Genomic DNA, 26145 nt, shown 5'->3' on the forward strand with positions numbered 1-26145 from the left:
TTCTTCTCACCCTTTATTACTCCCACCCCCTTTTTCGTGATGTGGCAGTTTCCTCTTCTTGTATTTCGTTCTTCTGTAAGATAATCTCTGTATAAGCGCAGTTGTTATACAAAATTACAAGCTGACGAACCAAAGGATTTACAGATGTGTTATCACCTCCTTTATGGTGTCTCAACGTTTATTGCTTCTCTATCCAGTGTGTGTGTTGGGCCACTCTTCTGAATTATGGCTCTGGTGATGGTGATTAGTTTTAAAACAGCCACAAACTCTTCATATGAAAAATACTTTTATTTTCAAATATTAATAATTATGCTGTATTGAATTATTGGGTTACATTTAATGGAGTTGGAATACAAACGGCAGGACCACTAACTTAATTTAATATCATGTGGCGACCATGTAAGGCAATGACCTTTCTGATTTCATGTTCCATTTCTTTTAAACAGAAGCTGAATATTCATGAATATACACCATTTTAGTAAGGCTATGATCATGGAAGTAGAGAGATAAGGTTGGCAGTGGTAGAAAGATTGACATTAGGCCCTGCTGCTCCACTGGATCCTGCTGCCTGAAGCAGTTGCCTCACCTTGCCTCATGGGTGGGCCTCGGACTTCCCTCAGGTGCGGTGTGCGTTCTGGTTAACGTGGGGCTATGGACTATGCCTTTAAAAGGCATTTGAAGCACATTCCATCCCCCTTAAATTACAGTGCCTGGTGCCTTACTTTATTGGACTTGACTCCCCTCTGCCCCGGGCACTGTAGTTTAAGGGTCGCTAGGAATCGTACAGATCCTGAAGCTGAGGCTCCAACACTTTGGCCACATCATGAGAAGAGAAGACTCCCTGGAAAAGACCCTGATGTTGGGAAAGATGGAGGGTCTGACCAAACTGTGGGAGGCAGTGGAAGACAGGAGTGCCTGGCATGCGCTGGTCCATGGGGTCATGAAGAGTCGGACACGACTAAACAACAACAGGAATTGTAACTGAGAAATACAGTGCCCAGAATTCTTGGGGGGGGGGATCTGCTTTTAAGGTATAGTGTGTCCACAGTCTGAAACTAAAGCAAGGAGGCCTACAAGCTGCCTTTGTGATTTGGGGCTTGTATTCAAGGGAGATGGGGGGCCACATGGGCTCCTCTGCCTGCCCCTCCGGATGCCACACTGCTCATCTTTCTTCTCTCCTCTTCTGGTAGGTAAGGAGCAGACTGCCATTGGGACAGTTGCTTAGCATCTAGGCATCCCTGGCTCTCTCCTCCTTCCACTTGCTCTTTGCCCAGGGTTCACAGGACCGCCCCCCCCCCCAAAAAAATACTTGTCTAAACTCACAGGTCTCTGCCTCATGCCAAAATGAGAATCCTAGGCAGGAACCTCTGGGTTCACCCAACCCTTCTCTCCCCACTGTGCATCCCGGTTCTTTATCCAGCAGCTCCCAGTGGAGGCTTGCACTCTGTCCCCTTCTTCCAGGGTGTCTCACCCCTTCTCCTCCACTCCAAACAGGGAACCATCATCTGAATGCTGGCATCGGCCGAATTATAACTGCTGTGGGCTGGTTGGTGAGGCAGGCAGCTTCCCTGGGAGAAGCTGAGATACTGCCTCTCTTTTTCTTGGTCACCCTTAGGGCTGGATTGAGGTTTGATGAGGCCCTAAGCTACTGAAGGTCAGGGCCGGCTCTAGGTAGACTCCCGGCAAAGCCGCGCGGAAACCATGCTGCGCCCTGCGAGGGCAGGGGCGCCGGAGCGATCTCGAGACTTGCCCCGCTGAAGGTAATGGGGTCCTTTATATGTCCAGCTGTCCTTTGTCAACAACAAATTGTCGCTGTTTTTTGTGTTGAAAATATGCTATATGGTAATTTATGGAACTACTGTAATACCGGTAGGTATCTAAAGACATTTGCACAAAACAAAATAGGAGCCTACACAACACAACACAACACTGTTGCTGCATGTAGGTTTTATTTTTTACCTTATATTTTGGAAATGTACATCCAGGTTTTTGTTTGGGGGGGGGGCAAGAGAGTGGAGCCCTAAGCTATATCTTGTTTAGCTTATATGTAAATCCGGCACTGGCTGAGATCTACAGTCTGGCCAGTGGCTGGCACTGGGCAGTATTATTTCAGATATATAGATGTACCAAAAATTAAGCAGCTAGGTTTCAAATATCGTATAAGGGAAAGTCTTCTGTGCAGAACTATGTGTACTCTGCACACACACACACACAAAATTATTCAGGCAATCCATGTTCTGTACTAAGAAAACAAAATCCTGTGAGATGTGATAAATTATAAAAATTGAGCAAATTTTATGATTGATCTTATTTTGCATAATTTACTCTACACGTTTTGCCATCTTTCATAATTTATGCTGCCCTTGCTAATCATGGGAAAGGAAATGACACTGGAACCTGACATCCCCGACTACAGAAAATCTCATTCAGGCCCTGCTCAGATCTCTGAGCTTTTGGCAAATTTTTGCAGCTTGCTTTACAAAATGAAAACTGAATTTCTCAGGAAGCTTAGCTATGTGTACTTTCCTACACTCACTTGGAACTGCAGCATAAAGTCATGTGTTACCAGTTACATATCTAATAGGAATGTTGTTCTAAAAGACCAGATGAATAGAAGGTTTACAGTATTTCTTAAAGTGGGGGGAGAGATGGTGTTAAAGAAAGATTATGATTTCTAATGATGTCAGAATAATCCCAAAGTGCCTGCCTTCCCCTAGTCACTGGTATGGTATGTATTTTTAAATGTAAACTACTGTGAGCAACACCATATCATGTAAATTGTCAACTTGTACATACAACAGGCACACATTGTGCCAACTTTTTTATTTTTTAAAAAAACTGCAACCAGGCATCTAAATTATGCACTAAGAAAAGAGTAATCCTTTAACCAGTATAAATTATGCAGTGTTGCTCTATTTGCACGAGTTCGCTTTTCTGCATAATTTACCTGTATTTTTGGTATCTTGCATAATTTATTCTGGTTTTGCTACTAATGAGGTCAAGAACCTATGTAAGCCACGGAAGAACTGACATCACCTACCAGGCTTCTGACATATTGGTGGGCATTTGACCATGCACTTTTACGCATCTTTTTGCAGCTGTGCTGCTTGGTTTTATTTTCTGGTGGGAGTCTCAAGAAGCTGAATTCTGCACTTCCACTGCAACATGTATATAGCCCCGGATTTAGGCTGCTATGTGGCACCCCAGATTTCACTGAACAAATAGTACTCATCCAAATAGTAGCTACACATCTAGGACTAACTTCAAATTTCAACTAACTGGAAAACCTTTCATCCCAACGGCAAACCTTGCTCAATATACAGTACATTGCAGAGCTCAGTTTTCATCTTCTGTGCTCCCAAATGCTACCATCATCTGACAGACCATTGTAATTTCGACACATGCACTTGGCCAAAGAACACAAATGTTATATACAGAGTGTATCAAGGCTACAGAGAGAACACTGATACATCTACAAAGAGCATACAAAAATATTATAAAGTACTGCAGAAAAGCAAGGACTATGGATGTGAATGGGATTCATAAGGAACTCAACTGTTTTGATAAAATAGCCAAAATCAGACTGTTTACTTCGCAATTTGCAATCTGAACTTGTTTTTTAAAAAAACATTTAAAAGTTATCACAACTGAATTTTACTTAAACCACACAAATGTAATTTTAAAAAGGAACGCTAGACAACTATAAAGCTATATAAAACCATTATTTGAACATTATTTGAATTTGAAGCATTATTTTTGCACATTCTACGTTTTGGGCTTGCTGAGGTTCCTCAGCCCTTTAGGCACCGGTTCCATACAAAAGTCCATTTTGGTAGGCAGGATTGATTCTCGTGATTCAAGCCCCGCTCCTTACAGCAAGTTTGAAAACCATTCTCAAATATAAACCTGCTTATCCAAACTAATCCGATCCTCTGTTTTGCTTTTCATTAGCCGCTTGAACAGTCCTTTCCCTCAGACTCCTGGCGACGTTATTTCCTTGGCGGGAGGACATTTTGTTCGTAGTGACCAGGGTTTACAATATTGCCAGCAGGCTCGTATCGGGCCACCACAAATGTGGAGCCGTCGCTGGCAGCCGCCTTTCCAACTCCCATCTTTTTGGTGCTCTTCCAAACCATGGCTGTAAAGTGTCCTTAAAGAAAAATCCCACACAGAATCTATTAGGCTCTGAGCAAGAGTCTCATGCAAGACTGAGCAAGAACAGTACTCAAGTTTCAGAAAAATTGCTCAAGGAAATTCAAGCATCCTAACTCAAAGACATTAACCTTTGTGCTCAATAACTTGCTCATAACTTTTTAAAAGAACAATTGTTTTGAGGATACATTTGAAAGTTTTAGGGAGTGCTCCAATTAGTTAACTTGTTTGTTTGACCTCAGTTTCAGGTTCCTTGGTATGAAGCTCACTGGAGGCTGTGGTGTTCTTGTGATATACGCTTTTATTTATAAATATACACAGGCTGAGCATTAAAAGGAAGAGCATCAACACTCCGACAAATCGTGCTCCCCATTAGGCTTCATGGAGAACCCCCAAAGTCATAGCTTTGGTTTCAGAAAAGACAGCATATCAGTCCTCTTGAGAATTCCCAGTGACCAGTGCCAGATGAGACTAACCCAGACTAGTCGCTGGCCTATTGCTCTCGAGGCATCCCTAGTTATTTGTTTCTATGGCAACACATCCGTACTCAACAGGTTAACACAATGCAGTTAGTAAAACGTCTAACTGGTATCTCTGCCATTTCCTGAAAAATGAAACCATGTGTCTTTGGAATCAATGCTTTTTCAAATTATGGTGTTAGAAAGGAAGATTTAGAAATTACTAAGCCTGAGCTTCCACACACTTGGTTACCCAGCGCCTGTTTCTTGCTGAATTTTGAACAGCATGCTTCCACCTCCCCACCCTCTATTCAGTCGGAAGGATATGTTTATATAAAAGCTTAATTTCTGAGATATTGTGAGAAACTAGAAGTGTCCTTTATGTTATCTGCAGGGCCGGCCAAAAACATTTTGACACCTGAGGCGAACCACAGAATGGCTCCCCTGCACCAGGGACAAATGGGCGAGTGAAGGGGGGAAATCAATTCAACCTCACCCAGCAGTTGAGGTGGGGGCGAGAGAGGTCCACTCTATGATAGGGTTACCAGACATCCCCGGTTTACAGGGACAGTCTCCGGATTTGCAAATCTGTCCTCGGACAAATTCCGTCCCTGGAATGTCCCCAGATTTGCAAATCTATCCCCAGGAAACTTGGCAGAGGCAGCCTCAGCAGCCCGGAGCCAGCCACTGCCGAAGGGGAACCGGGGACATCCGGTGGTACAGATCTTCTGCCCCTTTCCGCCTTTGTTTTGACAGATCGGGGGAGGCTCGGGAGTCGCGGGCAGGCAGCCGTTGCCCAGGAGGGGCACAAGGCGCGTGGTTTCTCTGCTGGGCAAGGTGCTAAGCCCTTCTTTCGCACCCTGTGAAACATAAATACGCAGAGTTTTTTTTAAAAAAAACCTGGGCAACGGCTGCCTGACCACGACTCCCAAGCCTCCCCCGATCTGTCAAAACAAAGGAGGAAGGGGGCAAGAGATTGGGGAAGGCTTGGGAGTCACGGGTGGGCAGCGTGCCATTGCCTAGTTTTTTTAAAAAAAAAACTGTGCATTTATGTTTCACAGGGTGCGAAAGAAGGGCTTTGCACCTTTATACAATATGCATGTGTGCTGGGGCCCAGGATCTTTTGCCTCACCATCCCCACTACTGAGTCCCTGTTGCTACTCAGCTTCAAAGAAATAAAAATAAAAAGTGTCCCCAGATTCATTGAAAAAAAATCTGGTAACCATACTCTCTGAATCACACTGGGTGGGTGTGGAGCCCAGGTGGGCAGCCCCCACCATTTCCTTGCTAGGGGTGGGAGGAGACCAGCATTGCCTCCTATTCACTGAGAGGCCATGCCATGCCATGGGGGGGGGTGCTAAGGAGGGGGCAGCTGCGACCTCCAAGGCGTGTCCTACAGCAATCATTGCCGCCGCTGCAGCAACAGCAGTGGGCGATGCATTCCTTTGAGTCTGCAACTGCTGCTCCTGTGGATCCTGCTGCCCAAGGTGGGCCAGCCCTGGCTAACTGTAAATAAGCAATGGCAAGCCCATACTCACCTGTCCCAGAGGAAAATCCCGGACTCTGAAAGTTATAACTTTTTATTTCGTTATACCATCTGTCAGCTACTTCACAACCTGCAAAATAAATGAAAAGATGCTGTTGAATTGCAATTGATGGGGTGAACTCTGTGAAAATACTGGTACTCTGTTCTTTTTTTCTCCAAGACAAAGCAGCTCTGGGCTCTCAAAATTCATTCTAACCAAGCTGGAATCAAGTTAGTAAAAAACCCAAAGTTTTAGGAAAAAAGAGTATCCTACACCATTCTGACCAACAGCAAAAGTAGCTGAATTTAAAATGTAAAGAGAAAGCAAACTTTTGACTACATAAGTATGTCTTTTGCAGTTACCAAATGTCCTGATGCAGTTTTCTTCTCAAAAAAATGTATCAAAATATGTAAAATGTGTATTTTGAGAGAAATAAATTTAGAAATGTTTTGGCTGATGAGTGTAAAATCAAGCACTAAGCACATTTTCAATTTTATAAAATTCAAATGTTTTAATATTTAATGCAGTTAAATAACTTTAAACATACTGGATTCAGTACCGGTAGTTAGGTTCTGCCTCTTTTCCATTGATTTACACCCTACCTTACCCTTGGGCCATAACATTTCTGGGCTGGCTCTAGACACATGAAAGAAGAAGTGTTTCAGTTAAACGCGTTGTAAACTTTGTACAGTGCTACCTCAGTTTTCTAACAGCTTAGTTCCCGAACAACTCGGAACCCGAACGCTGCAAACCCCGAAGTAGGTATTCCGGTTTTTGAACTTTGCCTTGGAAGCCGAACGTGCTCCTGAGCTTCCATTTTCACTGTTGCACAGCTCATTTGAGTCCCCCGCATGGTAATCAAGGCTTTTCCCTCTCCTTTTACACTTGCGCAGAAAATTTAATTCCCCCCCCCATCGTAATAAAGATTTTTTCCCCATCCCGTTTTACCCTTGAGCAGCAAATTTAAGTCCCGCCCCCCATCGTAATTAAAGCCTTCCATTTCTGATTGCAGTGTTCTGAGGTGATATTTGGTGCTTTTTTGCTATTTTTGTGTTTGTTTGTGTGGCTTTTCGTTTTTGTGACTGTGGCTTGTTTTTCGTTTTATGATTGATTGATTGATTGATTGATTGATTGTGTGCCTGCGGAAATGGATAAAAGCCCCCATCCAAACAATGACCATCATCAATGCAGGTAAGAAAAAAATTAATTTTAATTTTTATCATCTACAACAGTGTTTCTCTTTTTTTTCCATTAATTTTTATTGATTTTTTATACACATCAAACATCACACATAAAATAGAAATTAAAAAAGAAAAAAGAAACCACAAATAACAGGAAAAAGAAACCAACCATACTATACAATACAATAAAAGGTGGAAAAAGTATTTCAACAAATATCAACTTAATTCCACTCTTACAACCATTGTTTCTCGTACTTCCCCAAGTCCCTTCTTACTGATTTCCTTCATCAAATCTTCTTTAGCAGTTTCTTAACCATTGCAAATATTAATCATCCTATTATTTATTACTTCTCTTTTTGCCTCAGTCCATTAGAATTTTACTCAATTGCCCTTTTATTTTGTTTATTTTTGATTTTCCCTAATGCCTTAACACTGAATTATTCCCATAAGTACTCAGTCTCTTATGTTCTAAAATCTTTCCCTAGATATAATTTAAATTTCTTCCATTCTTCCTCCGTCGTCTCATCTGCTTGGTCCCGGAGTCTTCCTGTCAGTTCAGCAAGTTCCATAAAGTCCATCATCTTCATTTGCCATTCTTCTACAGTGGGCAATTCATTTCTCTTCCAGTATTTTGCAATTAGAATCCTTGCTGCCGTGGTGGCATACATAAAGAAATTTACATCTTTTCTTGGGATTTCATCCCCGACTATACCAAGTAAAAAGGCTTCTGGTTTTTTCAAGAATGTATTTTTCAATACTTTCTTCAACTCATTGTAAATCATTTCCCAGAAGCCCTTTATCTTGGGGCAAGTCCACCACATGTGGTAGAAGGATCCTACCTCTTCTTTACATCTCCAACACTTATTATCACAATTATTTTAGCTAATTTAACCGGTGTCAAATACCATCTTACAACAGTGTTTCTCAACCAGTGTGCCTCCAGATGTTTTGGGACTACAACTCCCATCATCCCTAGCTAGCAAGACCAGTGGTCAGGAATGGTGGGAGTTGTAGTCCCAAAACATCTGGAGGCACACTGGTTGAGAAACACTGATCTACAATACTATCTTTTTTATAGTACAGAACATTGATTATTGCTTTCATTTTTTGGATCAATGGTCTTTTTAGAAAGTCAAATTCATGTTAAATTGCTTTTTTAGGGGTTGTTTTTAAAAGTCTGGAATGGATTAATCCGTTTTGCATTACTTTCTATGGGAAAGTGCGCTTTGGTTTTGGAACAGACTTCCTGAACCGATTAAGTTTAAGAACCCAGGTACCATTGTATGAGAAATCAGGTTGGCAAAAAGGGAACTCTACAGCCCCACCTGGTGTCAGTGTGTTATAATGCATATACAATGCATATAAGACACCTTTTCTCTGCCAACGTAGCTGAGTCCCCTGGATATGGAGTCGCAAGCTTTTTAGAGGAAAGGTGGGATACAAAAGTAATAAATAACTGAAAAAATAGTAGCTGGCTCACATCCAACTAGCAAGTTTCAGGGGTGAGTGAGGGTTTGAGCCTGGCTCGCTCTCTGTTGTAGGTGTAAGCCTTTTATCGACACAATACCACACCAGCTCTCTGCCTAAGTTCAATGAGCCTTGAACGAACAAGAGTACCAAAGGTGGCACTGGGATACCTAGTCAAAGCTTACAACCAATTCCACCCATTGAAAATTAATAATGTTTCTCTTAAACTTCTTGCTGCAATCCTGTGCTCATTTAGGAGCAAGTCCCACTGAATCAAGAGGGACATTGCCCACTTGAACATGCATAAGTATGGCACTGTTAGACTGACAAATATAAAAATGCTTTCAATGGTCTTTTATCACATATGCGTTGCTTAGATTGCAGTCCTTACAAGTTTTGGGAGGAAAACGTTTGAGCACTGCAATGTTAACAAGTCTTTCCTGTGTACTTATCTTACCTGACTGATCATACGAAGCCCACGCGAGGTTTTCCCCACACTTCCCGCTACTGGATTCAGGACTGTGTTTGAGGATTCTGGTGCTAGCAAGTGCTTCTGAATACCTAGATATAAAAAAGGAAAGATCTGAAGCAAAATGGGTGCCAGGCTGGCAAAGGTTGTTCTAAATCAGGGGTCTCCAAGCTTTCCTTGCCTCAGGCCAGTGTCTCCAGCGACAACTGTGCGGCAGACCAGAGGGCAGGGGAGCACACACCCATAAGCATGCACACAAGCTATTTCCAGTGCTCCTCCGACCCGGAAGTGGGTCCCCGTGCCACACCGCACCGGTAAGAGTGGGCAGTGGGCAGCGGTCGCCGCAGGCCGGATAAACGAGTCCTTCGGGCATTATCCGGCCCCCGGGCCATAGGTTGGTGACCCCTGTTCTAAATGAAGATTACAGTGGTACCTCGGATTAAGAACTTCTGCACCAGCCTTCCAGCAGTTTCCATACATGGAAGTAGTCACAGAGGTCTGGAAGTTGCAGGAGTTTGCTGAAGAATGTGAGCACAGCTACATGCAAAGCTGTGGTTTTTGCAGCTAATCCCCGTTCCTTAAGGGATATGAGGTATTTCAGAACCTTCTCCTCCCAAGAAGGAGGAGAGTGTGAGGCAGCCCTGCCGTGAGACCTAAAGGCTTCCAAGGATGACCAAGCCCTAGAATACGCTTGGAATGTTGATAGCGCAATGGAACGCAATGCTCCCTGCCTCATAGTGTGCCTCCAAGTGCCCACAGGTCCCCATGAAGGAGTTCTGGCAGTAGCCAAGCCAGCACCATTATGTGATCCTCTTCAAACCAGCCAGTTAATATCTTTTCCTCAGCAGGAACATGATACCAACTGTTTAGTTTTTAGAGACAGGGTGAGCATCAGAATGCTTGAGAGATTATATAAATTTAATACAGCCCGGAAAACTAGCACATGGGGGATAAAGCGAGGCAAGGCCCCTTTTCTCAGACATGCTAGGAGCTATTGTGTCTATTCTGGGTGGTCTTTTTGAACAGAGAAGCATCTCGTCCTATGAGCCCTACCAACTGTGTGAAGTGGTCGAGGAAATGCATCGCTGGCAATACCTAAGACCATTAGAGCTATACTACATGCACCATGTAATTCTGCTGATGTTCCTTAGCTCTAGTATTCTTTCGTAGTGCCAGCCATTGACATTAACAACATTTAGGGTTTTTTCTTCCTTTCAACCAATGCTTATAGAAATGACTAGAGATTTTGCGGTGTGCCGGCTTCTTCTTCCTAAATATGGCACCACTGGAGAAGACAATTATGCTGATCCTGGCAGTGGGGGAAAAAAGTCCTTTTTTGTGTTCAGAGAAATAAATGCATGAGGATTTGAGTATCAACAAACCAAGAATCAAATAAAAAGTACCGATAAACTCTTCAATTAACAAAGAAGTAGTTGTACTCACTGCTGTGCTTCCCTGTTTAACTTCTTGCAGAGTTTTAGTGAGGGAACACCATGCTTCTTCCTGTAGTCATTGTGGGCTTTTAAGACCTCTTCCGCAAATTGCTTGGAAGCTAAAACGGTATAAAGCATTAGAAATTCAAAACAATTCCAGTCTCTGCTTCAGGCCCAAAGCAAGGGCTAAAATATTACCTTGCTCGTACACTTGAAAGTCTACAAAATAAGAAAAAAATTGAGTTTAACCAACTCATCAGATGGCTTGTTTTAAAACAGCTGCACCTGAGATCACTTAGTTGCACAAGCACTGGCGAGAGGAGAGGCATTATGATATATGGCATTGCAGAGAAAGACAAGAAGAAAGGAACTATAATATACATGTAATCTGTGGCATTCAAAGCTTTTGACCTGTTATCAGAGTTTCTGTCTTATAACCATAACCTCCTTAGCTCATCTTCAACAACCAACGCAAAAAAGCCAATTTGTAAGCATAAAATTTTAATTTTTTCATATCTAAAATTAACAATATACAGTAAGAATTAAGGGTGCACATCTATCTTTTTTCATGCTCATCTTTTACTTTTGTATGCCACATTTCCAGCAAGCAAGCTGAGCACAAAACAGCCCACAATAGCAAATAATCTATACGGTATATATATAAATGTAAAAATCGTGAAAGTGCGTGTTCCACTTTTCTCCGTAACCGCTTGACCAATTGTCCTGAAATTTTGACACAATGATCCAGGCCAGTCCCTGAGCGTTGTTGGGAAAGAAAATCCCTCAAATCTCACACCTGGGCAGGTATAAACCTGGTTTTCCACCAAGTCAAAGAGCGCCCTCAAGTGGCGTTATTCCCTCAGCTCCTCCTCCTACACCCCCTCCCTTCCTGCGAAATCTACGCCATACCCACAAACCAAATAATGACATCATCAACCAAGCAACTGAAACCACCAAGGCGTCCATTATCAGACCCCTAGGCCCTGCCAGGCTGCTAAGCCCCCACTAGGCCCGGGGGGGGGGAGAGAGGGCAAGTGCCCGGATCGCAGGTCGCAGCACGGCCTTTGTTTTATGTAGGCCCCTGCCAGGCCCCCACTAGGCCCGGGGGGAGGAGGATAACCCACAGCAACGCACTTGGGGGCACGGCAAGGGGTTTTCACTTTAAAATTTAGCACCACTACCCCCCAAACCCCCCCCCCAAATAACCACAAGACAAAAATAAATACCATCCTTCAAAACGTCATGAGATACACCAGTCACGGGGGGGGGGAGGACAAACAGAATAGATCATGGATCGGGACACGTGGGGGCAGTCACAGGGATTAGCCACAACAACGCACCACACCCACAAACCCCACCTCCACCACAAGAACCTGTAAAACAGGGGGACTCTGCGGCTCAGGGGGATCTGAAGGGGGCCTATTACCCTCCATTTGACAGACTAACGCCCAGCAACGCGTGCAGGGCCAGCTAATTAATACATAAAAGCATCACCTCCTTGTCCCAGGGCTGCAGTGGGGCTGGGTGGGAATATTGCTTTTCACCTTACCCTTCTGTGCAGAGTAAAAGACAGCATTTCCAGTCCTCCCTGCCTCAGTGCTGGACACTTTTTCTTCCTTTGTTGATGCATTGGATCTTCTGAATAGTTTTGCATGAAACCTCAGCTTAATCTCCAGGAAGCAGGGAAGTTTGCAACTATTCCATTTAGTAGTGCAATGACTTTCTCTGGAATGTGCATCACTCATTCGTGTTGGGAAGATGCCAAGTGACGTCTCCGCCAAACTATTTGTATTCCAATCTGTTCCACTTTGTACTCTCATCTTTTTCAAGAAAGTTTGTGATGATTTTTCCTACTTTCAGTGCAACTGCAGCACCAGCCTGGTGGGTGTAAACTTGCAAAGCACTATTAATGCACCTAGTAATAGGAGTCTTCAGTAAGATAGTTGCGGTGCTCTGCCAGCCTGTCCCTACAGCATGTGGCCCCTTCCCCCATTTGTTTCCACAGCAATCATTGCCCCCCTTTTAATTTTCAATTTGTTTTGTACTAAAGTGCATGTGTACTAATAAAATTATCATTTTAAAAATGTAGAAGCAAATGTTGCAATTGCTAGGATCACAGGAGCCAACTCTTAGGGGCCATGGGGGCTTTGGCCCCCACAATAAAATACTTGAGGGGACTGGGCCCCCACAAAGTTGATGGGCATTGCCATTCAAATAGTGTGTGTGCACTGTGTTATGTAATTGATTATGCAGGGTGGGGCTTACCTGGGCCCCCACAATATTTTATTCAAGTTGGCACCCCTGGCTATGATTGTAAAAAGCAAATCAGTAAATGAAGTACCAACTTAAATAACGCCAGTGTCCAGAAGAAGCATGAATCACTTCACACCATGTGAGTGGAGGCTGCATTCCTAAGTGTGCATTCTAGGGGGTAAATCAGAAGCTTGATTCTGATTTAAACATACCCAGGATTGCAGTCTTAGAGCAAGATCCTAGGTCAGTAATGCACAAAACACTTTTGTTTCTGCTGTGTGGACAAGAACTGAGGGGTTATTATAGGGAATATAGTACAAAATTAAAAGACGTCTGCTTCCTGGGAGAAAAGCAATGACAAACCTAGACAGCATCTTAAAAAACAGACATCACCTTGCCAACAAAGGTCCGTATAGTTAAAGCTATGTTTTTCCCAGTAGTGATGTATGGAAGTGAGAGCTGGACCATAAAGAAGGCTGATCACCGAAGAATGGATGCTTTTGAATTATGGTGCTGGAGGAGACTCTTGAGAGTCCCGTGGACTGCAAGAAGATCAAACCTATCCATTCTGAAGGAAATCAGCCCTGAGTGCTCCCTGGAAGGACAGATCGTGAAGCTGAGGCTCCAATACTTTGGCCACCTCACGAGAAGAGAAGACTCCCTGGAAAAGACCCTGATGTTGGGAAAGATTGAGGGCACTAGGAGAAGGGGACGACAGAAGACGAGATGGTTGGACAGTGTTCTCGAAGCTACGAACATGAGTTTGACCAAACTGCGGGAGGCAGTGCAAGACAGGAGTGCCTGGCGTGCTCTGGTCCATGGGGTCATGAAGAGTCGGACACGACTAAACGATTAAACAGCAACAACAAGTACTATATTACACGCTACGCAGAACCACACTTGTAATGCCTCTTCTAGCAGATAACAGTGCTAAAGAATCCTTGTGTAGAAATGACCCATATTTATGTTTAAAAAGAAAGAACAGTACACAAGCTTGGGTCAAATAAGCACAGGCACTCCCTATATTTAGCAGAAGAGGACGGATAGCATAATTTCCATCCCATTACCAATGTGTTCACTGTACAACACCCTACACTTCCGAGTACCAAATATGCAAAGGTGCAAATGAGGCCATTTGTCCCATTATTGTCAGATCCAAATCGGAGCAGGTCCTCCAAGGTCTCCAAAGCCACACCTGAGACCTTCCCCATGTAAATTACTAGTGAGCTATGACTCTCCCAATCATTGTTGAACTAACTATTAATTTGGTAGTCTTAAAATGCCCTGCAATATAGAATGCCAGATTTAGATACCACATTTAGTATTAAGATTTAGGACATATTTTTTTGCATAATGTGATTTACATTATGTGCCTCACATTAAACTTTCCATAGCCGATAATTAATATGCAGATCTGCCAAACAACTACATTTTATTAACTCAATGAAGATGTACAGGAACATAAAATTCTACGTTTACAGAGTTATAAAAATATGCAATTCTAATATTGCTCTCCCCCCTTCCCCCACAAAGACATGGAGCCTCCTAGTATACGGTAACAACAACTGAAATAAAGCCGAAATCATCCAGTCAGCAGTCAAGGAATGTTATCCTTTCTTAAAGATGCAACTGTGCTAGCCCTGAGAAACATGAACAATAAATGACTAATTCGCTTCCCGTTTCTGTCCCCTGGAGTCTGAAAGGCATCCAGATACAGAGTCTGCTTTGTCAGTTTGGTAATCTCAGCACGATGGGCTCATGGAAAAGAAGGGAGCAGCTGGACTTTCCAAGAAACTTGGAAGCAGAAGCTGCTTTAGAAAAACGATTAAGTGAATTAGAGTTATATTCCCTGATCTAATGCAAGATCTGTCAGTACAGTATAGACATAACTCCTAAGCATGTGATCCTAACACACATTTAAATGGAGATAACATATTCCTGAACAACTTTCAAATAATTGCAAGCCCAAAGTATCCCGTTAATGTTTATAAAGTGTTTTGAGCACTTTGCAATGCTGTATAAATACAAGATGCATACTGTCTTGAAATCCTTTGGGAAGAAGGAAGAGATATAAAGTTAATACATAAATGCCCACACATTTACCCCAATTAATTCTGGAAAGAAGTCTACTCTATTTACTATGTGTCTTTTAGCACTGCTTGGGCAAGTTCTCTCACAAAAGGGAGGGAGTTCCAGAAATTATGGAACAGGCAAGAGATACTAACAGGAATACCCAGTTCCAGTGCATCACCTTCTGAAATATTGCTTAGACACAGAGGTTGATCAGGAAGGTTTATTCTAGGTGAGAGTTTGGGATTTAGAATCATAGAATCATAGTTGGAAGGGACCCAACCCAAGTCCAACCCCATGAAGTGCAGGAATCTCAACTAAAATCCAAGGCAGATGTCCCTCCCACCTCTGCTTAAAAACCTCCAAGGAACGAGAGTCCACAGCCACCCAAGGGAGACCATTCTACTGTCAAACAGCTCTTACTGTCAGAAAGTTCTTCCTGATGTTTAGTCAGAATCTCCTTCCTTGTAACTTGAAGACATTGGTTTGGGTCCTACCCTCCAGAGCAGGGGAAAACAAGTTTGTTCCATCTTCCATGTGACAGACCTTCAGATATTTGAAGATGGCTATCATATCTCCTCTCAGTCTCCTCTTTTCCACGCTAAACATTTGGAAGCCAATGTGGGTTTCTTGTGTGTGCAATACTGGGGATTTCAGGTAGAATGGCTGGCACATCCTGAGTCTTAAAATCCATTATCTGCTGATAAAATGCTGGGGTTGAAAAGCCCAAGGCATTTGTTGTGTGATTCAGGCTTTGAAATCTGCCTGTTTCATGCAGTTGCATTGACTGCCTACTTTGGTTTAGATCCTGCATATTTCAGGTGGGCCCCTGGACTTTAGCAATGCTAGTTTGATGGTTATGAGATAGCACTGCGGGTCAGTGGCTAGAAGACCACTGGTACAGCTGGGTTTGGTTAATTCATAAATGTGGCCCTAGTTCGCCAACTTCTGTGTTTCATATCATCTCCTGGTTTGGTTGCAATTTAATCTATCCGTTTTCAAGCCCACTCAGTGGATCTTAGCAGGCAGGAGAACTTTCAACTTCTGGAAAACAGTACAGCTTCCCTTCCTTTTAACTGTGATTCATATATACAGAAATCTATTACACAGCCTGCAATGAGTCATTATCTTGGGGTTTTTTCCACTCAAGTCTTCAAAAAAATGCTAATGACCAAGGTTCCTGAAAGCCACTTGTTTATATATCTGCAAAGCTAACAAATCCGTAAAAAGGATTTATAGAGTGGTGGGAAGACCTTCAGAAGTCACGGAGATAGGGATCTCCCAACCCTGAGAGTCGGGAGGGTGTTGGGCTCCACGAGCTAATATTTTACTAGAAGCTAAATGTTGCTTCAGTCACTAGCATGGACTAGAACTACTCCAGAGCAGACTTAATATTGCATATAGGTAAAGTTAAAGGCCAGTAAAGTGAGATGAGCGTCGCAACCCCAGAGTCGTCCGCAACTGGACCTAACGGTCAGGGGGCCCTTTACCTTTACCCCTGACCGTTAGGTCCAGTCCCGGACGACTCTGGGGTTGAGCGCTCATCTCGCTTTATAGGCTGAGGGAGCCGGCTTTTGTGGCCAGCATGACTAAGCCGCTTCTGGCGAAACCAGAGCAGCGCACGGAAATGGCGTTTACCTTCCCACGGGAGCGGTACCTATTTATCTACTTGCACTTTGATGTGCTTTCGAACTGCTACCGGGTACTTTCAATGGGAAAGTTCGCCTCAGTTTATGAACGCCTCAGTTTATGAACAGACTTCCGGAACCAATTGTGTTCATAAACCGAGGGACCACTGTACAGTATACCAGGGGTGGCCAACTCCCAAGAGACTGCGATCTACTCACAGAGGGGTTCAGGTCAGAGTTGTTAAGCTTTTTTTAAGAAGGAGGGAGGCCCGCTTTTGGGTTGCTGTTGAGCTTTTTTTAGGGGGGAGAGCCACATTTGGGGGGGGGCAGGGTGAAAATGTTGAGCTTTTTTAGGGGAGAGCCAGTGATCTACCAGCAATCTACCACAGACGTCCCGTGATCTACCGGTAGATCACGATCTACCTGTTTGGCGTGCCTGCTGTATACGAAAGTAATATTGTGTCCTTGTTCACGAATGAGTGGAGTCCTGAGATTACAGATTAGTGAGCACAGGAGAAAGATTGCAACAAAACCATTTGTGGCTCCATTAACATTTCACTTCCTGGAAGGTAAGAATACACCTGAGGATTTAAGTTTCATTGCTGTTGAACAGATTCACATATACAGGGGGAAATCCCCACATCCTACTTTGAGAAGCTATTAAATGTTCCCCTTGCAAACAGTCATTCCTTATCGGCGGAATGAATTTTTTAAAATTTGCCAGCATATTTATAAGCATGTTTTCAATATTGTAGCAGCCTGTTTACCATTCTAAACGGGAAAATCTTTCAGGTTTTACTCTTGTTGCTCAAGGGCTGTTGTAGCTCTGTGGTCTTAGGACATTGATACTTGTGTTTCTTATGGTTTTCTTCTATTGTATGCACGGTCTATTGCTAAATGATAACCTGACAGATTATCCACTGTCCCAGGTGGCGCTGTGGTTAAACCACTGAGCCTAGGGCTTGCTGATCAGAAGGTCGGCGGTTCGAATCCCTGTGACGGGGTGAGCTCCCGTTGCTCGGTCCCAGCTCCTGCCAACCTAGCAGTTCAAAAGCACGTCAAAATGCAAGTAGATAAATAGGAACCGCTACAGCGGGAAGGTAAACGGCGTTTCCGTGTGCTGCTCTGGTTTGCCAGAAGCGGCTTTGTCATGCTGGCCACATGACCTGGAAGCTATACGCCGGCTCCCTCGGCCAATAATGCGAGATGAGCGCGCAACCCCAGAGTCGGTCACGACTGGAGCTAATGGTCAGGGGTCCCTTTACCTTTAACCTGACAGATGCAAACTTAGATATTCTACATTCTAGTCCCTGAAATCTGGGTGGCCTAAATTGCATATGCAGATTGTTTTCTAATTATACAAATCAAGTGGTGGGTTAAGAAAGGTAGAAGCAACTCCCTCTCCTCCTGACCTCCCACTGCAAACCACCCCTTTCCAAGATGCTTTTGTAGTAGGAGTGGAGAACAACATGGATTTTCCAGATGTTTTGGACTCCACCAGCCATCAGGCCAAGCCAGTGTGGGCAACAGAAAGGGAGCTGGAGTTGACGAGAGTCCAGCAATATCTGGCTCCCAGAGACGTTTCCTGCTCTGTTGTAGAGGAATGAGAGAAATGTTTGGGTTTTCTTAGATATTTCTGCATGTAATGACTATCTGAACCCTCAAAGGGTACTTAACAGAAACTAAGACAATTTCACATATTGTAAGAAGTCTAAAATTCTTTCCTGGGGGAGATGGGATGTTCCTTTGCTGTTGTTATGCCTTTTTGTTTTTAGCTTTCCAAAGTTATATAAAATCCAATAAAATAGTATTTAAAAAGGTCATTTCAATTTTAAAGACAATAAATAATAAAATCTCTTCCTGATAATAAACTTTATTGAACAAAACAGGACTTACTTGTGTGGAGAAATGTGCTGTTTGTCTAACAAAGTAACCCTCAGTCATCAAAGGTCTATTTGATCCTGTGTCTTGCTATGATTACGAGTCTATGAACACTGTTCTGTAAGCATATATCTACCCTTATGATGGATGCGTTTATGAAATACGTCAATTTTTTGTTTCTGCGCTGAAGACGTTCTCACGAAACAGTGCAACATTCCGGAAACACTGTCCGACTAGTTCACTGAATACTTCAGTTACTTTGGAATATGACAAGTTTGCTGACTACTTTGTAACTTTGCTATACAAAGCTTTGCAGCTTGTTTCTTACTGAATGACTTTCTGCCATTTGGTTCCATTCATATCAACAGGGACCTCCAGAGACCTATTGGAATTGTTTTCATGTGTATATTATATGCTCTTTTATGCGCCCCCCTGGGGACACCCGCCGCCACCTCCCACTCTTACTGGCGCAGTGTGGCGCAGCTGCCGACTTCCGACCCGGAAAAGCGACGGAAATAGCTTGTGCGCACACGCAAGCGTCATTTCCGGTGTACTTCCGGGTCGGAGGAGGCTTCTGCACATGTGCACAAGCTATTTCCGGCGCTTTCCAGGTCGGGAGTGTGCCAGAAATAGCGTTTGCACATGCGCATGGGCACACACAGCCGTGCGCGCTCCCCCACCCTCCAGCCCACCACGCAATCGGTGCGGCGGGCATCTGGCCCAAAGCCGGGTAACTTTGGGGACCCCTGTATTATATTTTCTTGTATATTTTATAATGTCTTGTTTGACATTGCATATGTTGTATATATGGGACCCAGGTGGCGCTGTGGGTTAAACCAGTGGTCCTCAACCTTGGGCCTCCAGATGTTTTTGGCCTACAACTCCCATGATCCCTAGCTAGCAGGACCAGTGGTCAGGGATGATGGGAATTGTAGTCTCAAAACATCTGGAGGCCCAAGGTTGAGGACCACTGGGTTAAACCACAGAGTCTAGGGCTTGCTGATCAGATGGTCGGCGGTTCGAATCCCTGCAATGGGGTGAGCTCCCGTTGCTCAGTCCCAGCTCCTGCCCACCTAGCAGTTCGAAAGCACATCAAAGTGCAAGTAGATAAATAGGGACCGCTACAGTGGGAAGATAAACAGCGTTTCCGTGCGCTGCTCTGGTTCGCCAGAAGCAGCTTTGTCATGCTGGCCACATGACCCGGAAGCTGTCTGCGGACAAACACCGGCTCCCTCGGCCTATAGAGCAAGATGAGCGCCACAACCTCAGAGTCGGACACGACTGGACCTGATGGTCAGGGGCCCTTTACCTTTACGTTGTATATATTTTTTGTTCATTTGTAATTGGCCACCTGTTGCTCTATTCTTGGTTTTCACTTCAGTGTTTGCAACACAGAGGTTTGGTTTGTTTTCTACATCATATTTCAGGCAGGCTTCTGGATCCTTCCCTCCAATGCTTAAGCACCAATTTCATGTTTGCCCATTTCAAATATTTAATACTTAAATCAATTTTTAGTTCAAAATACTGTCAAAATACTGAAAGTTTTATTAAACCTCTTCTAAATCAACAGAAAAATAACAGAAAATTATAACAGAAGCATCACACCATAACACAGACTAGAGGTGTCAGTCAGCTGTGTTTTACTCAGAGTAGACCTATTGAAATTAATGGACCTAATGTAGGTCCATAACAAACATTTGTTTCAAATACTACCCATAATTTCCAAATTTAAACTATTGAGGGGCTTGTGCCTTGCTCAGAAAAACAACTCTCTGTGCACCTGATGAGCATCATCCAGGGGAAAAGCATTCTATAACAGAGAGTACCCTTTCCTGATTAAATGTTTTGATTGCACCTTAAAAAAACCACAAATGCATTTTTCTGCTTTTTCTCATTGCAAAACTGTTCCATGGAAGAGTGACAAAAAGATTGTGACATCAAAGCCACCCATTTATTCAACACTCTGCACATCAACTTCACAAAGAACATTGACACTTGATTTTTAGGTACATTGTGTGCACCCTGAAATTATCAGGCTTGGAGAAACTCATAGCATTAGCAACACAGAAATTTGTTGGCTGGATGCTGCAGTTAAAAGCAGGCTGCGTGAAGTCTTAAGACACACTTCTAGCCTCAAATACACCCACACCCAGGCCTTGTGCACAACCAGAAGTTACAACATACAGCTAATGATTACCACTCCTGTTGCTGTTTATGGCAGACCAAGAGAGAATGAAAACACACACACCCTTTCTCCATGTCTTCCACCTACAAGTAAAAACAATGGGAGAAAGAGGTATTGTCAAGAGGACTCAGAGGAGCTTGGTGATTTGGTCGCCTGAATGATGGCATTCAGGGATTCGGCTAAACAAAATAAAAAAATTCCTTCCAGTAGCACCTATAGACCAACCAAGTTTGTCATTGGCATGAGCTTTCGTGTGCATGCACACTGTGTATCGGAAGAAGTGTGCATGCACACGAAAGCTCATACCAATGACAAACTTAGTTGGTCTCTAAGGTGCTACTGGAAGGAATTTTTCTATTTTGTTTAGACTACATCAGACCAGCATGGCTACCTACCTGTAACTGGGGATTCAGTCTGATTGACCCCAAACTTTGCGGAGAACGGCTAAGGACCCCTCCTTGCACCGGCTGAGAAAGTCAAGCTGTGTTCCTTCAGCCACTGTCCTAGGCTCCAGTCCTAGATAGATAGATGTTGCTAGATAGCTAGATAGATGAGTTAGCTAGATACATGAGTCTGACCAAATTGCGGGAGGCAGTGGAAGACAGGAGTGCCTGGTGTGCTATGGTCCATGGGGTCACGAAGAGTCGGACACGACTAAACGACTAAACAACAACAACAACTTGCCCTTGCTGGCTGGGACTGACATCTGGAGGGCCACAGTCCAACATCTGGAGAGCCACAGGTTTCATACTCCTGGTGTACACACACACACAGAGAGAGACACACACTGTACATCTTTCTCCATTCTGGACTTTCCCACCACATGCAGAGCTCTAAGGCTGCTGTGTTGTGAACACAGCTGCCTCCTAAACGGGCCTAGTTCTTTGGTACTGCCAGACATAACAGTTGCAGAGTTTTGCCTTTAAAAGCTGCAAGGCTAGTAGACATGTAAAAGATACAGCTTTTGCCATTACAGCATCTGTTAGCCAAAGAAAAGCGGCAGCTGTTACATTAACATTCCTGCTTGTTTTACAGCTTTTTTATGCTACAGAAACTTTGTCAGGAATGAGAAGGGGCAGCCCCCATGGGACCTGCCTCACAATCTCCTCCCTCCGCTTTGCACAGACACCCTTGCTTCTGGATGCCAAATGATGCTGCTCCAGAAATTAGACTGCTGTTCCTTGCTCCAAAGAAGCTTCTAGAACAGCAGTCTAATTCCAGAGCCTCCTTGCTTGCGGAAACTTGAGTGTACTGTATCAGTTCCAAATGTGAACCCTATAACACAGAAGCCTACAGCTTGTTGGGATGCCAAAATCCTATTGCATAAGCAGCGTAACAACGGGAGGAAGGAAAGTTGCTCCCTCTCACCTTAGGCGGTACAGCTGTGCAGCAGGCTAAGGTCCAACATATGTTGCGAGCTATTTTGAATTCTTGCCAAATAGGTTTGTGCTGCTCAGGGCTCACTTCCTGCCTTCTCTTAATCACATCCTCCGAGGAAACGCAAAGCACTGCTTGAAAGCTAACGATTCTCCTCCCATGGCTATTGCTGCAAGCAACAGCTGCCTAACGGTTTAGTCTAGTTCATTCATGTAACGGCAAATCCAAAGCATAAAAGCCGCGCATCCTATGCAGCGAGTTCCGGGTTTCTTCTGTACAAAGAAAACCCTTCCGGGCTACTGGATGAAGCCATTAAGATCTATGCACATCGAAGCAATGGAGTAAGGTTTTAGAATTTGGGGGGGGGGAGGGGGTCGTTTAAAAGCAAGGAAAGCTACGAGCTTCGTCCGGACTCGTTCACCCACCTGACTTGCCCATAGTCCCGTCCTGGATGCTTAGCTGCAGAATCTGCTTCTCCAAAGCCTCAGGCTGCTTTCGTTTTTTTCTGCCAGCCGCCTGCAGCTTCCTTGACGCTGCTCTGAGCTGCTGCATGAAGCAAGAGGCTGCGAACAATCAGAGCGCAATTGCGCATTCACAGGGCTGAAGCTGCCGGGTGATGCCTTATAAGGAATAAGGCCATTTGTTCCTTTCTCAAGTAGAGGCTTCTTTGTGGTCAGGGAGGGATTATTTATCTTCTAGAACACTCAGCAACGCAGGAAAACACTACTGTATATGATTTTGCATACCAGTTTAATCAAGTAACAGGAAAGTTAGGCTACACTAGTTTTGGGTGGGTGGGGAGTGTGAAAAGTAATTGAAAACATGCTACATACTTTGAAAAGCAGCTGTTGAAGATTGTAGCAAGATGCACAGGTTGTGGGGCAGCTATGTAATTTTATACTTAATCCTTTTATGCCCCCCCCCCAATTTTGGGTAGAAGTGTGTGGTGCTTCAGTTGTGTTATAAATTCATATGGGGGGGGGGAAACCGCCCAAATCCAAAGTGACACTTTCCTACTCAAGTTAATAATACAGCCTATTATATGTTCTCTTACCATGAAATCTCTATCCGCTGCCTCTGTATTAGAATTGCTGTTTTATATCTTAGAACTGTATATGTCAGGACTGCTACCTTTTAATTAGAAATCCCTGTATTAGGTATGTTTTCCAGGTATATTTTCTGTATGAACCCTGTATGATCCCAACCCACCTGAACCTTGCCCTACTACCACCCTATACCCATTCAAGGACACACGGACAATAGAGGGATTAGCTGGAACAACTTTATTCAAATAAATTGCCATCCTCAACGTAGCCCACCCTTCCATGGCCTGGAGGAAAACACCTGCCGGGCGGACTTCCACCCCACGGAAATCGCCAGGAACTGCCCCACCTCTGCACCCATCTCGACTGATTGCCCTTCCTGCCAAACAACAGGGAGCACCATCAGCGACAGGAGAAGAGCAATTGACATCTCTCCATCTGAAAGGAAAAGTCATCTCCGCACCCAGCTAATCCGATCCCCCACCCGTCGCCCTTGTCTCCCCCTCCCTCCCAGTCCAGAGATTTCCACGCAGGGACAGGAGGGCATAAAAAGGGACTTTACCATTTCCCGGGGTTTTCCTTCCTTTTCCAGAGGCAGGGACCCTACAGCTGTAGTTTCTGCATTTTTTTCAATAAAGGGATCTGTTTGTTTTCACTGACAGCAACGCGTGGTCTCTGTCATTTTCCCGGCGGAGCTGAACTTAGTGCAAATTTTGGAGCTTCCGACCCGCGTCTGTCCTTCTTAAAAGGCAACGCATTTTGGGGTACATTTTTCATAACAGTTGCAAAGCACACAATACCGTAGTTGTTTATGTTCTCCCCATCCATGCTTTACAGCAGTTTCCAGATTCCTGATATGCTAGAGCAAAAGCAGACAAAAGGCAGTGTTACAACGCAGATTTAAAGAAAATATTCTGAGCATGTGCGGTTTTGCATTTTAAATTCACTTAAATTGGCTCCTTCCTTGTTCTCCTGTGTGAGGGGAAGGACCCTGTTGCAACAGCAAAATAAAGGCTTTGCTTCTCAAAATTCTCTGGTTGGCCTCTGTTATATTCTCCGACCGATGGAGAACCCAATAAGGGCCCTTGTGTACCCCATAAGGGAATAAGGGCATATTTTTTGCTTATAACACAAGCATCGTGACTACGGGAATGAAACTGACACTAAATAAAACCATTGCCCTGATGCTAAATGCATTTACTTGGGAATAAGCATCGTTTTATTGTAGAAAAGGGCAACACATTTTAAAAGTGAAAGTAATAGAATAAGCAGCCAGCCACCCACATTCAGTCTTGGTTAACCCTGGCATACCCATGTACCAGCCTGGATTCTGACACACCTGGTGTACCTGGAGTATGCCTGGAAACAAGTTGTGAGGGACAGCTAGAAGAACTGGGCATGTACCACCAGGAGAAGATGAAGGAAAGACATGATAGCAGCCTTCAAGTACAGAAGATGGAGCGGACTTGCTTCTAGGTGGTTATTAATTGTAGAGTCACTCCTGAATGCACGGTTTTTGCAGTGGACAAATGGCATGACTGGCATAAAAATGCCTGCCCACCCACAGCCCCCTTACTTTTCTGGGGGGGGGGAATCCACTATTAAAATAAAATGTTTTTCCTAGTTTTGGAGGCTAGGCTATACTTTAAAAATGTCAACTGCCAAGACAGAGGCTGAGCTACCCCAATCATTTTGACACGTGGAGGTGGCTCTCCACCTTTAATCCGCTGGCACCAATCACATGAGATCTGGTCAATCAACTTCAAAGGAAAGAATTGGGAGCACACTCCTAAGCCTTACTTTCAGGTGAGGAAGTGCCATAACTTGAATCCCATGATGAAGTATTTCCTGAAGAGGAAAGATATGAAAATGCCAAAAACCAACCTCAAAACTCTGAGAGTTTTCGCAGACAAACTTAATAATGCATATTGTTGTTGTTGTTTAGTCGTGTCCGACTCTTCATGACCCCATGGACCAGAGCACGCCAGGCACTCCTGTCTTCCACTGCCTCCCGCAATTTGGTCAAACTCATGTTCGTAGCTTCGAGAACACTGTCCAACCATCTCGTCCTCTGTCGTCCCCTCAATTGGGTGCCCTCAATCTTTCCCAACATCAGGGTCTTTTCCAGGGAGTCTTCTCTTCTCATGAGGTGGCCAAAGTACTGGAGCCTCAGCTTCACGATCTGTCCTTCCAGTGAGCACTCAGGGCTGATTTCCTTCAGAATGGATAGGTTTGATCTTCTTGCAGTCCATGGGACTCTCAAGAGTCTCCTCCAGCACCATAATTCAAAAGCATCAATTCTTCGGTGATCAGCCTTCTTGATGGTCCAGCTCTCACTTCCATACATCACTACTGGGAAAACCATAGCTTTAACTATACGGACCTTTGTCGGCAAGGTGATGTCTCTGCTTTTTAAGATGCTGTCTAGGTTTGTCATTGCTTTTCTCCCAAGAAGCAGGCGTCTTTTAATTTCGTGACTGCTGTCACCATCTGCAGTGATCAAGGAGCCCAAGAAAGTAAAATCTCTCGCTGCCTCCATTTCTTCCCCTTCTATTTGCCAGGAGGTGATGGGACCAGTGGCCATGATCTTGGTTTTTCTGATGTTGAGCTTCAGACCATATTTTGCGCTCTCCTCTTTCACCCTCAATATAATGCATATTAATGCTAGCTTAATGCATGAAGGGGCTAAGTCCATAGAGTTGAATTTGCTAGAAAAGGCTCAACTAAGTCATGCCTTGTGGGTCAAATTGGAACTTGTGTCAGGCCTGGGGGCGAGAGATTCCCCAAGATCCCTGCTCTCGAGGCAGACCCACACCAGTAGACGTGGTGAAAACAAGCCTCTTCCATGGCTCTTCTATCCTTTGCACCTGATAGGTTCCTTGGAAGCTTCATGCTGTTACCCTAACCAATACCTGTTTGTAATGCAGTTTGGGGGGGGGCATGAAGAAATGAAGACCTGTGGCATAACTGGTCTCCTTAAGCCCACGGGGGTCTCGCTCCCACAGCGGTCCAACTGCCATTT

At 44.1% G+C, this 26145-nt stretch overlaps 2 protein-coding genes across 3 annotated transcripts in view; one reads left to right on the forward strand and one right to left on the reverse strand.

Annotated features, from left to right (window-relative positions):
- GLIPR2 (GLI pathogenesis related 2) lies at window positions 1-22664 on the reverse strand. Of its 2 annotated transcripts, none has more exons than XM_060282151.1 (5): window positions 22506-22664; window positions 10697-10805; window positions 9242-9345; window positions 6149-6226; window positions 1-4150 (listed from the first exon to the last, which is right to left on the reverse strand). In XM_060282151.1, the coding sequence occupies exons 1-5, from the start codon at window positions 22630-22632 to the stop codon at window positions 3990-3992; spliced, it is 579 nt and encodes a 192-aa protein (XP_060138134.1). In that variant the 5' UTR covers window positions 22633-22664; the 3' UTR covers window positions 1-3989. The 2 variants fall into 2 exon arrangements, with proteins under 2 accessions (XP_060138134.1, XP_060138133.1); XM_060282150.1 differs by lacking the exon at window positions 22506-22664 and adding an exon at window positions 12236-16439.
- LOC118094392 (zona pellucida-binding protein 2) overlaps window positions 22342-26145 on the forward strand; it is a 25767-nt gene continuing 21963 nt past the window's right edge. The window contains exon 1 of the mRNA XM_060282152.1: window positions 22342-22421. The gene's annotated coding sequence lies outside the window, so the exon portion shown is untranslated. The remainder of the gene's footprint in view (window positions 22422-26145) is intronic.

This window comes from Zootoca vivipara, chromosome 13, assembly GCF_963506605.1.
Source record: "Zootoca vivipara chromosome 13, rZooViv1.1, whole genome shotgun sequence".
Lineage (NCBI taxonomy): Eukaryota > Metazoa > Chordata > Lepidosauria > Squamata > Lacertidae > Zootoca > Zootoca vivipara.